This window comes from Colias eurytheme, chromosome 11 (genome assembly GCF_061535395.1).
Source record: "Colias eurytheme isolate Ceu_HAF_F1 chromosome 11, ilColEury1 Martin Lab GWU primary, whole genome shotgun sequence".
Classification (NCBI taxonomy): domain Eukaryota; kingdom Metazoa; phylum Arthropoda; class Insecta; order Lepidoptera; family Pieridae; genus Colias; species Colias eurytheme.
The window spans coordinates 8,367,271-8,380,134 of NC_142990.1; the positions used below are offsets into that span (position 1 = coordinate 8,367,271).

Genomic DNA, 12,864 nt, shown 5'->3' on the forward strand with positions numbered 1-12,864 from the left:
TCTGATGAAATAATATAAAGAAATAATAACACAATTATAAGACTTGTTATTTCAAATGAATACACATACATTTCTATAAATAAATGAAGTTGAGTGAGTTTAGATAGATATAATTAACTATAACATTTGTCATTTCGATATATCCTGTATATCAACTGTATATATATTATTGTACAAGTTTCATACACGCCACGAATAAATAAATACCTTGTAATAGGTATTTTTAAAGTGAAACTTTTATTACATCGTCTCAAACTTTTTGGTCTGTGTAGCGCATGTCGCGTGTATCGCGGCTGCCGAGTAGGTATACCTACTCGGCAGCCGACCGACACGCGACATGCGCTACACAAAGCAGTGTTCGGAACCGTTCGAACAGTTTCACTTTTACCGTGGTTTCATAAAACCACACAACATTTTTTTTTATATAATTTACAACATCAGCATCACCCGCATAGTAAATAACTTAAATTTTATTTATTAAAGTCCTAGTATCACTGTTAAGCCGCGAACCATCCTTATTATCATCTATGCTATAAAGAGATCCGTTTTTCTAATGCTATGCGGTATCCATCCACTGCCTTCATCATTATTTCTAGCTTCATTCTCATCTTAGGCGCAGGGCTGGTCTCTTCTATGCCCACTACTTTGTAGTTTTTGATAATCGCCGACACTGCTGCCTTCACAGACATCAGAGCGTATTGGTATCCTGAAAAATGTATTCGTAACAAAATTAACAATATTCGTAAAAAACAAAATACATCAAAACTTTATTTGATAAAAATCTGAATTGAAGTGAATAGAATCAGATGAAGAAGAAATCTTTGAAGCGATTTGCGTACTAGTTATTTTTAATAATAAATCTGAAATATTATTTTTCCTGTAATATTCTTTTCTAGAATATTAAAAATGATATGGCAATAGAGCTTACCTAAACAGTTTCTTGGACCATTACTGAAAGGCATGAAACTGCAAGAGTTGGCCATATTAAAACGTTCCGGAAGGAATCTGTCAGGATCAAAGTTCTCTGCATCAGGACCCCAATATTTAGGGTCTCTATGAGCACCCCATATGGACACTACCACCCCAGAGCCAGCGGGCAAAACGTAGCCAGATGCTGTAAAATAAATGTTATAATAATGAATCTTCACGAAAATGTGGCATCAAAATATTTCTATTACCTAATTTTACCAATTACTAATTTTAAGTATAGTGTAAACATTATTTAACTTATGAAATGTATAGGAGCTGCGATAGCACTTTATGAATAAACTTTTTGTTAACTTTATTACATAATACTTTGAATAATGAAATATCAAATTATACAAACTCTATTAAATACTGTATGGTAGGAAAAGTGGTACAATTGCTTCCCCTTGTTACCCGATATTAAACTCACTGTATAAGTTCTTAGGTTAGTAGACAATTATAAATCAGAGAGACTGATTTCAAAATAAAATGAACAATTTATTTAGTCGTTTATTATCAACAGGAGTGCTTTGATAGTAAGAGGTTTGAGTTAAAATTATTTTCTTATTGTTCTAGCCTCTAGGTCTATAATATAAAGGGAAAAATTGTGTCATACATACGTAATTTGGAGTCATTTAATACTTTTCTTATAATAAAAGGTACAGGTGGAAATAATCTAAGAGTCTCTTTAACTACTCTATCTAAGTACTTCAATTTGGCGTAATCTTCTTTGACTAGTGGCCGTTTTGTCTCGCCGAATACCTCTATAAGTCTGAAATACAAAATTTTCGTATATAGTTTGCATTTTATATCATTATATTTCTCTTTCTAAACGAAAATTCATGAAAAAGAAATGGTACTAAGATCCCTTGATATTTTAATCAATAAATTTCTTTGAAAAATGTATTTCTCTAAAGAAAATCTATCTAAAGAAAAACAAATTTTGTTAGCCTTAAAATTATATATCTTAATATAATATATAAATCCCGTATTATACTATATTTAATAATACTGTTTCACAAAATATTAATAAAGAAGATTAAAAGAACATACTCGGCATACAGTCTCTCTTGTACTTTCGGGTATTTCCCCAATATTTTCAAGGTGTTTCCAATAGCAACAGCAGATGTGTCGGTCCCAGCCACCGTCAAAGTAAGCACTTCCTCCCGAAGCTCCACATTGTTGTAGCCCCTCTCTCCGCCGGACAAACTGATTAACATATCCAGGAAACTTCTTGTTTTGTAGTCTTGCAAATCTGTAAAATTTTAAAATCGTTTTACAAATCAATTTCTTCATCCTAAGTTATATTTTAAATGGGAAAGTAACTCTGTCTGTCTCATATTCTCGCCTAAGCCAGTGAACCGATTTTCATTGAATTTGATTTCTCAGTAATCTCACGGGTACCTACGTAAGCTACGCAGGCAAAGCCGCGAGCGGAAAGCAAGTATTATACGATCTGTTTGTCCCAACTCCACCCAAGCAGTCATAATTGCTCATTGCTGTGTCATTGCAAGCTCTATTTTCGATGTTGTTCAATTTCCTTATGTTATTTTCGACTAACGTAGTACTAACGAACCAAAAATCATTAGAATTGTTCCATTTAATATCCGAATCATATAATAATCACATGATTATGTACTAGTTATAAATGTATATAAGTAATATGGTAAATATCGATTTACACTATAGAAAACTTACCCAATTGCTTATCAATCTCAGGTTGTGATTGTTTCTCGATTTTCAATTCTTCTCTCTTTTTACATATAACCTGTTTTGTAAATCAGATATATGATTATATAGTATTTATAAATAATTTTAATGCCTAGTTTTTGATGTATCGTTAAAATTGCATATTTCAGCATACACCTAAGGCATACACATTAGACTATTAGAACTTATCTAAAATTTAAATTAAATATTTGAACTCGTACTAGGTTACGTTAAGCCAGAATTATTGTTGAGTTAACTCTATTTAAATGAATAAAAGTTATTATATCCTACTAATATTATAAAGGCGAAAGTTTGTATCGATGTTTGTTACTCTTTCACGTAAAAACTACTGAATGGATTTGAATGAAACTTTACCACAATATAGCTTATACATCAGAATAACACATAGGATAGGTTTTATCCCGGAAATCCCACGGGAACGGGAACTATGCGGGTTTTCCTTTGACAACGCGGGCGAAGCCGCGGGCGGAAATCTAGTGTATTAATAATTACGATACACACATCGTCAGTGAAGCTGTGTAGCACACCAATACCGTCTTCTTGCACTTTGTATTGTGGGAACAGTTTGAAGATACAGTCTGGTTGCAGCCACAGGTGGAATATCCTTTCGCAGATCACATTTAGCAGAGTATTCAATGACGTCAGAAACGGGGATACCGATTTGCCTTGTGCGTCCATTTTCACACCCATCACAGTTTCTGTTTTCAATATATAGAACAAAACTTCACGTTAAAATGTAACATGACAGTATGAAATAATTACGTAGAATCAAAGAATATGTAATTTCACAGCTGTATGTTAAACCGTCCTTATTCCTTTCAGGAATAAACTAGACTTGAATATCAAACAGAACTTGTCTTAACAACGGCGCCATCTAACGAAAATAAAGCTAAAGAAGGCACGTCTAAAGCTAAAAGTCATGAGCCTTTGTTAAGCTGATAATCTATGTATTGTTGGTTATAGTTAAATACAACTCGTAGTAACTCTTGGCTCTTGTGCCACAGTAAAGGCAGGTCTTACTTATCTCTGTTTCTTAATAATAAAATAATGTTTAGGAATAAAACATAAATACATAATAATAAACTTACCACAAACCGCATCAAGAGTATACGACGATAAATACGACCAAACGCTAAACTCTTTTCCATTAGCGCACTCCGCTAAATTTTCTGACATCTTCTCACTTTGCTCCGAAAATACTGCTACGAATTTCTCCACAATTTTCGGACTAAACGCTGGCGTTAATATCTTGCGTCTTCGTCTCCAAATTGATACTGTAATAAAACTTAATGTTACTTAACAGTTCATATAATTCTTTAATAGGCTTTAAACGTCTTTCAAATCATTGAAAAGAAAAAAATATAAAATAAAACTCGAATCAAGTAATTTCGTAATTATTCTTCCCTCTACATAGCCTACGCTACGCCATTTTCACTAATTACGTCGTACTGCTCGTACGTCTTGATACGTCTGAGGAAGAAATGAATTTGCCCAATATGGAATATGAATATCCAATTGAATTACCGAATTAGTAGTACCAAAGATATTAGATTTTTAAAAACGTTCTCTAAAGTGCATAGAAACTGTCGAACCCGTTGTAAAGCATGAGGCAGTTTTTGTACAAAGTTTATATTATAAAACTATTTACTATTTATTTCATTTATTAACTATTAACCAACCTGGTGCAAAAATGCCTCCATTACCGATGACTTTTCGAATAAACCTGTGTAAATCATCTTTTTCCATAAACGTCTTCAGCGCCATTTCAATATCCACGGGGTCGACGACAACTACAAAAACCAATGTAAAAATATAATATACGAAAATTTATAATTTTTCATAACTAGCAACTATCAATAAGGTTTTTTTTTTTGTAAAATATAAGGATAACAGAAGCAATTAGCAATTTAGCTTTTACTTACAAAAACTAACTGAATTACACTTTTTATACAAACAAGTAACTTTTTTTAAGTACTAATTTTCATTTTTTAACGAATCCTAATCCAAGCGGACTGAAAGCCAATAAATCTAAGAAATCCTTTCTTGAATTATAACAGAACTTACTTCTTACATAATATAAAAATAAAGATTTTCAATATACCGGAGATCGCTCGAATTTTCTTTGATTCCAATAATTTAAATGTTTGGAAATTGACTACTTTAACAAAAATTTCACATAATTTGATGTATTTAATATAATCAAAAAATAGTATACTAATTATTTTTCTTATATTATGTACTTACTAAAATATAAAATATGACCGAGCCACGCGCGGATTATTCCATGCTGCATAGAGATATAACTATAATACTGTAAGGATGACATTGTATCTAAAAATAAGAAATAAAATTATTTATTTATTTAACTAAAATATGTACAAAATGTAATAATTACATACATTACTAACATTTTAAATGCATAACTTCATCTAGTCAAAAATGAAGTTTTTATAAAAAAGTATCACAAAATACACATTAACATCACACGTACACAAACTTTTTTTCGTAAAAGACATCCAAAAATGAGTAATTTTAGGGATTTTCCTTATCATCTACCTACACATAGACACAGACAAATATTTATTACAATAACACACTCAACTAACAAAAGATATAGTAACGAAATGTTGTAGCAACATTTGTTGAACATCGAGTGACGTCACATATTTTGCGATAATATTTTCTTTATTATTATTAAACTAATTATAATTAAATCAAATAAAAGCTACAATTTTTTTTTTAATTTTCGGTTCGGTTTCGGTTAAAATCGTTTGTACAGCGAGCCGATGACATCCTACATCCAGAGCTTCACCAACCATTAGTGCGTACGTCAGTCGCGCTTGTCATATGTATGGAAATACGTGGAAATACGCGTGCGTATGGTCGGTCTAGCTATGAACGGTTTTATGAATTTCCATACATATGACAAGCGCGACTGACGTACGCACCTAAGGTACACACTGATGGTCGGTAAAGCTCTGCAACCGGCCTTAAACTTTCCAGTTTTCTACATTTCGTCTGTTATCAAGAGCCTTCAACCCAAAGCTTTATTCCCATGGGAATCTCATAATAAATAGTGCAAATTATTATTTATAGCAATATGTTTGTTTAACATTTAATAAAAATACTAGGTATTACATATTATAGGTATCTTTTTTATTTTTATAGCTGACAACTTTTTATATTTTTATATTTGCTTACGATTTTACCTCAATAAAACAAAACTGTGAGTAGTGTTTTAATTTAAATTTTGTCCTTATATAAATCATTATTTATTACACCGCACAAAACAAAAAAAAATCGTAAGTAGGAAGCATTTCTGAAAAAGTGTAATTTTGGCGGTACAAACAAAGACATACTGTCATACATAACACATACCTACGTGGCGTAAATACACAAAAAACAATATGTTCATTGTTATATATTATGAATAATCGTTTTATAAGTACATTATAGAATATAAAACAAAGTCTTCACCCGCTGTCTGTGAGTTTGCCTCTATGTATGCTTAGAACTTTAAAACTACGCAATTGATTTTAATGCAGTTTTTTAATAGATAAGGGTTCTCGAGGAAGGTTTTAGTATAAGATACGTTAAGTTTTAGACAAAACAGGCGAAACCGCGGGTGCAAAGCTAGCTATCAAATATTTACATCGAATGGTATATAAATATGGTACGGGAGCTATTAACGTTGAAAAAAAAGTCATTTTAGTATAGCTGGTTTTTTGATATATTGTTCCTCTAGCTATTTCGGTTAGAGTCCGCGCAGTCTGGCTGGCCGGAGTGGTTGCGTTCAGTAGTGCGCATCTTATCTGCACAGGAAATTATCCTTAATTTAAAGTCATTTTTTAACGCGTAATTTTTAAACTTTTGCCTTTAGATAGATCCATCAATCATAATTTTTTTATTGCAAGACGTTTTTTTCGTTGTTAAATAGGTGCCAGACGCAATTTTTTATTTCGTTTTTATAAAAAATTCAAATTATTTTAGAATGTCTGTAAATTTCATATTATGTTCTTCAAACATAATATAATCTAAAATTAATTAGCCAGACGCTAATTCGATTGTTAAGTATTAAATATGTACAAATAAAAACGTAGTGAAAGTAGGTAAGTATAACAATTTGATGATTGTGTATAAGGAGAGATAGTTTAAAGTGCAAGACAGATAGAAAGGGTCGGCCGCGAAAATTAAATAACAATAAACAATAACTTTTTTTTTCGAAAATATAAGATGCATAGAAATTGAATTGTTCCTACTCTAGGATTCCCTGTTTTGTGGGAATAAGTAGGTACCTTCCATTGGTACATTTTATTCCTTAGGTTAAAAAATAAACTATTAGGGTACATCAACAATCTTCTATACAAAACAATTTTTTTTATTACTCAACTAGCGACCCGCCCTGGCTTCGCACAGATGCGATGCTGATACTAAAATATATACCTATATAAATCTCGTGTCACAATGTTTGTCCTCAATGGACTCCTAAACCATTTAACCGATTATAATAAAATTCGCACACCATGTGCAGTTCGATCCAACTTGAGAGATAGGATAGTTTAAACATGTAGGTACCACGGGTGAAGCCGGGGCGGACCGCTAGTATACCTATATAAATTCATGCTAACTACTTTAGTTAAATTCAATACAAACTTAAACATGCGAGTGTGTGTGTGTTCACGTGTATGTGTCGTGTGTTGTGTATGTGTATGTGTATGTGTGTACATCAATAAAGATAAATACGATTTTGTTTGGTTTGAGGGAGAGCAATCACCTTCCACAGTTGTAGATGTTATTATTCAAAGTAAGTATTGAATAGAACATTAATCAAGAAAAACTAAATTATTATATTATAACGAACAAATCTTTTTACTTTGAATAAATGAATTATTAATTTTTTTGTTACAGATAATGGAATATTGGAAAACAATAACAATTCCTTAGACGGCTTAGACGATAACATAAATAATTCTGACAGTGAGAGGGAAGATGATGATGATGATGATTATGAAGATGGCTTTTTAAATTTAACACGTTCACTGCGGCACCTAAAATGCCAAACTTACCGTTGTTGCGGCATGTCTTCCATACTTCACATCGGCAAGTTCACCACTGTGCGTCATGAGCCATTTTTATCACATCGCACCTTCTGACTTTGAAGGTTAATAATTTCATGAAATTTCAAGATATTTCAAAAAAATTTTTTTCAGATAATAGTTTATATAGTCTAGTATATACCGCATAAATAGCTTTTAGTTTGACCCAATAGTTTAAAAGATATGAGGGAAAATGTAAACCCCTGATTTTGTGAAAAATTATTTGCCATCCCGCACTTCGTTAATACGGCATGTTTACAGTGATTGCGATGAGAAACACAGTAAAATAAAACATCGATATCGATATAAATCAATTTTGTATATTTCAGTCTGTTTGTTAACAGATAACGAGATCGTCGATACAAAAAAAAACACATAAAACAAGGCACTTGATAGAGTAATATCAGGAAATAGTTCAGTAACTTTTGTCTTAATTTGTTCAGTAACTTTTGTTTTTAAAAAAACTCAAAAGAAAAGTGCTTCGGTCCTAGTGCATCACTATGCGAGACTGACACGCGGCGCGCTCGCAGTACAGTGCGGCATGCCGCATGAGGTGCTTGTCCATGGCAAAATATTTGACATGCCGCACACAAAAGAAACGGTTTCTTTTCTATGCGTTGTGTCCAATATTTTGCCATACGATTTTTAAACGAAATTGAGTCCTACTTCAAACTGTGATCACAAAAATATATTTGTCTCTTTTCTAGTCATTGATTAACATATAAAAAACCTCGCCGCACCACGGTGAAAACTGCGATTTTGGGCGCCGCACTGTGGTGTAGTCGCTGATGGCCCGATACTGGACATGCCGCAGTGAACGTGTTAACAATGTAATTGTTTAACCTTCATTGATATAGTTTTTATTCCATTCTTTTTAATGTATGGTAACTTTAATTTATTTTTCACTTTTATGTTTTTTTTTTCATTTTAACTTTTTAATTTATAAGAACAAGTGTAAATAATATTGTATTCTTGCAATTATTTCCTGTCGCATAATTAAAATACACTAGCTGATGCTAGCATGCTTCATTACTTTTTTTTATTTATACTCATTTTTTAATACTTAACAATCGAATTAGCGTCTGGCTAATTAATTTTAGATTATATCTGTGGTATTTGGTACGTACCACTTAAGTGCAAAATGGTGATTTTTGGGTATGAGCGTTTGAAAGTTTTCACGGTTGCTACCCTGTTGCTACAGATCGGAACAAACACTTGAGTAAAACAAATTTATGGTATTTAAATGTCTATTATGTTCAAGTTTTGAACACTTACAAAAAAAAATAAAAAAAATTTTCTAGTTCAAGAGTAATTGTTACTTAACATGTTTGTACCAAAAGAAAAAATGTGAAAATGATGTGAAAATGTCTAAAACGTGTGTACTTAAGTGGATTAGAGCATATTTATTTGTACTCTTAATTAGTATTTATTCCTATTTTTACCTTAATGGAAAGGATTTTTCTTTTTATTTTTTCGACGGAGACATTAAAAAACAAATATTATGGGGAAACGTCTTCCATACAAATAGATTTAACCATATATAAAAACAAAAACGAATAGGAGTGTGATTTGCCACAAATAAGTACTCATAAAAAAGCCAGGAAATATTGTGATTTTCGTGCAATATGCAATTCTCTGATACTCTCTCTACAAAGTAAAATCCTAAAAGTAGGTAGTGTGTGTGTGTGTGTGTGGTTCAGAAGTCACGGTAGTTCGTTTGCCTGCCGTGCTAGATGCTGCGGGATCGATCCCATCAACCGACATGTACCAATGTGTCTTTTTCGGATGCATAAGTAGATTCTCTAATAACCAGAGATACATCTTCTATAACAAGAAAACATCATCATTTCTAATAACAGGAAAACATCGTGATGGCAACCGGGATTTTGGTCTGAAATCACCAACCAGCAGTGAGCAAGCGTGGTGATTACTGCTCATGTCTTCTCCTTCTGAGAAGATGTCTTTACCCTGCAAATAGTTACGAGCTGGATCAAGTCAAATAAAATTTGTTTGTAAAACGTACCACTACAATATTCATTCATAGTCGTCATCACTATCACTGAAAGTCATAAGATTGTTTCTAGTCGGACCATGAGACAATGATTTGAAATAATCATCATAAATTGGATCACTTATTGGCAGGAGATCTAAGATATCTTTGAATTTCAGAGCATCGATATTGATAGGCTCATTAGAGGCCAATGGCAAAGCCACTTCGGAGAATTCTATCTTTTCTCAGTTCTCTTAAACCAGAAATACAGAAACTCTTCATTTTCACTCAAAGAGTATTTAAAATCTACGTCATTAGACTTTTCATACATCAACCAGAAAATACAGTTCTAACCAAATGTAGTTTTGTCTGTTGCAGTATTTCTTTTGATAAAATGAGTAGGTAGTCAATAGTTTCGAAAATGGAAAGAAGTCAGATTCATTAATTAATTTTACATCATGGCGATTGCTGGTCATTTTCATTTATCTCGGGGAACGGAGATGGTGCTGTTTCTTTTTTGAATGAATCTTTCAATATCTGCTTAACAGGCAAGATATTATACCGTTTTTGACCTGGAAAACACTGAATATAAAATAAGCTACTCTACTTCTTCTGCCAAACGGTTAATAAAATGCCATAAGCATGATGCGATTTCATCCGCACCTCTTTGAGCTATTCCTTCATACATAACATAATGGAATGTTCGTTTAGTAGTAACTTTGCGGATTTTTAAATTAAAAGTCCAAAGTTTCTTTTATAAAAGGCTACAGATGCAGTTAAATTTGGAATCTGTAAACAAACAGCTTTTATCTTTTAGTTTCATAGTGAAATGTTGCCTTATGCTCCGATTTTTCTAAATCTATTCTAATCTGACATGAAAGAATTAATTTGAAGAGACAAAGAATCAAACTTTGTGCATGTAGGTATCGTTATTTGGCTTTTTAAACGTTTACCAATCTTTAAATCGATTTAAAGATTGGTAAACGTTTCTGAACACACTAAGTCTAAGAGATCTTGCATCACATGCATGTTTCTTTATAGATAATAGGCTTGAGACCTAATGTCTGAAGATTTAAATTATGTGCCAAATAACGTTATATTTAAGTAAGGGAGAATTCAGAGAAGACCTGTTAAGTTCACAAATAATTTTATTTGATTTGGTACAAATAAGTTAAGTGATGATAATAATTATTCAAGTTTGGTCTAATTATGTTAAGTGCTCTTACGTTGTAAATGGCCGTTCGTTGATTGAGTATTCGTTTTACAAGTCTATGTTAAGTTATATTATTATGTTTGTATCAAATAAAAATATTTTTTTTTGTACTTAAGTGGTTTTGATACAACCTATTTAAGGTATTTCTACTATCAATAGGCTTATGTGACATAGACCAAACGAAAGAGGACGTTTTTATCAGTATAGATGGCCAAAAAACAAAAAATGGCCATTTTTGCACTTACGAGGTATATACCAAACACCACAGATATTATGTTTGAAGAACATAATATGAAATTTACAGACATTCTAAAATAATTTGAATTTTTTATAAAAACGAAATAAAAAATTGCGTCTGGCACCTATTTAACAACGAAAAAAACGTCTTGCAATAAAACAATTATGATTGATGGATCTATCTAAAGGCAAAAGATTAAAAATTACGCGTTAAAAAATGACTTAAAATTAAGGAAATTATCGTGTGCAAATACGATGCGCACTAATAAACGCAACCACTGCGACCAGCCAGACAGCCCGGACTCTAACCGAAATAGCAAGAGGAACAGTATATCAAAGAACCAACTATACTAAAATTCTCACTTGTCAACGTTGGTAGCTCCTATACGAATATACATGCAATAACTTTTTTCTGCTAAATAATTGTTATCCGTTTATGGACATTCCATTATTACCTATACAAGGTTATAGACTAAGATACCACCACTAGATTTAGTAGATATTTGCTCATGTATGACATTCATTTTAAATGAATTTTCAGAAAGTATGCAATGGATTACAGATAGGTTGCCTCATTGCGTGTTAAAATTAGCCGCATAATTTACCTATATGTAATTCATTTTTGTATGATCAATTTGCTTGTGTAAATTGCAGCTATATAATTATTATTTATTCATGAATTTTACTTAATTTTAAAGAATCAAATGAAAAATTAAAATAAGTGATTGACATCTCTCAGCCGATATATTTTTTGTTAATTCCTTGTTCACAAAAAATAATTATAGATACTTGCGGATATTTAATTACAGAAAACTTATCGCTTATCCATGACGTAGTCACGCAATATTAATTTAAAATTTGACAATTATGTTTCTCTTGAATTTTCATTTTCATTTTTTTCCTCCACATAATATTGAAAACTTTTAATTATATGATTAATTTTGGAAAGTTTTACAATGGAAAATAAGGATATTTTTCCAAAGGAAAATAATATTTTCTAACACAAATTTAACATGTTGATGAAGAATATTAAAGCATCTTTTTACAGGTATCATCGTGTCATCGTTTAAATATCGATTTTAAAAATCATCGTCTATTTCTAATATGTAAAGTTTAAAATCAAAGCATTTTAAAAATTCGTGTGAGAAAACGTATTTTACCTTCTGCATCCCCAAGGAATGTGTGTGCGATCCCAAGCAGCGGAAGCTCTTCCTTAGGCCCAGGTACGAGCGCAGCTAGCTTATACATTCGCCTCCTTTTCAACTTAAAGAAAACCGTCCACAGCACAGTCAATATTACAAGCAAGTACAGAATCATCTTAGCATCACGTTTCAAGACTCACTGAACAAAATCATACTCTCGGGCGATCAAATATGTGTGAAGCGGTGATGAAATCGAACCGTTTTATATACATTGTCCTGTAAACGTTAGTGCACTAACTCTTATGTCGTAATACACGAGTAAAAGGGTTTGTGGACAAATCTGACCTTCCATGTCTTGAAACGAGTTCACTATAGACCTCGGTGTAGCATTTAACTATTTTTTTAGTTTTCCTAATCGTTTTTTTCGTAGAGAGATTAGGTATCTACGTTCGGCTACGACCTACGAGCAAGGGCTGTCTCTTGCATTAG

At 32.1% G+C, this 12,864-nt stretch overlaps 1 protein-coding gene across 1 annotated transcript; it reads right to left on the reverse strand.

The window, feature by feature from the left end:
* Positions 1 to 101: 101 nt before the first annotated feature.
* Positions 102 to 12,590, reverse strand: LOC149904739 (cytochrome P450 4c3-like). The gene is made up of 10 exons (XM_090106905.1): positions 12,394 to 12,590; positions 4,942 to 5,028; positions 4,377 to 4,487; positions 3,786 to 3,971; positions 3,199 to 3,395; positions 2,665 to 2,734; positions 2,020 to 2,221; positions 1,587 to 1,738; positions 929 to 1,114; positions 102 to 706 (listed from the first exon to the last, which is right to left on the reverse strand). Exons 1-10 carry the CDS (start codon positions 12,548 to 12,550, stop codon positions 531 to 533), a joined length of 1,524 nt encoding a protein of 507 aa, XP_089963031.1. The 5' UTR covers positions 12,551 to 12,590; the 3' UTR covers positions 102 to 530.
* Positions 12,591 to 12,864: the final 274 nt, after the last annotated feature.

Bases quoted from the DNA above. Each gene is read 5' to 3' on its own strand.
- LOC149904739 (XM_090106905.1), bottom strand. From the start codon at position 12,550: ATGATTCTGTACTTGCTTGTAATATTGACTGTGCTGTGGACGGTTTTC. The intron at 3,396-3,785 runs GTAAGTTTATTA...TATTGAAAACAG, and splicing joins TACTCTTGATGCGGTTTGTG to AAACTGTGATGGGTGTGAAA. The intron at 2,222-2,664 runs GTAAGTTTTCTA...AAAATTTTACAG, and splicing joins TGAGATTGATAAGCAATTGG to ATTTGCAAGACTACAAAACA.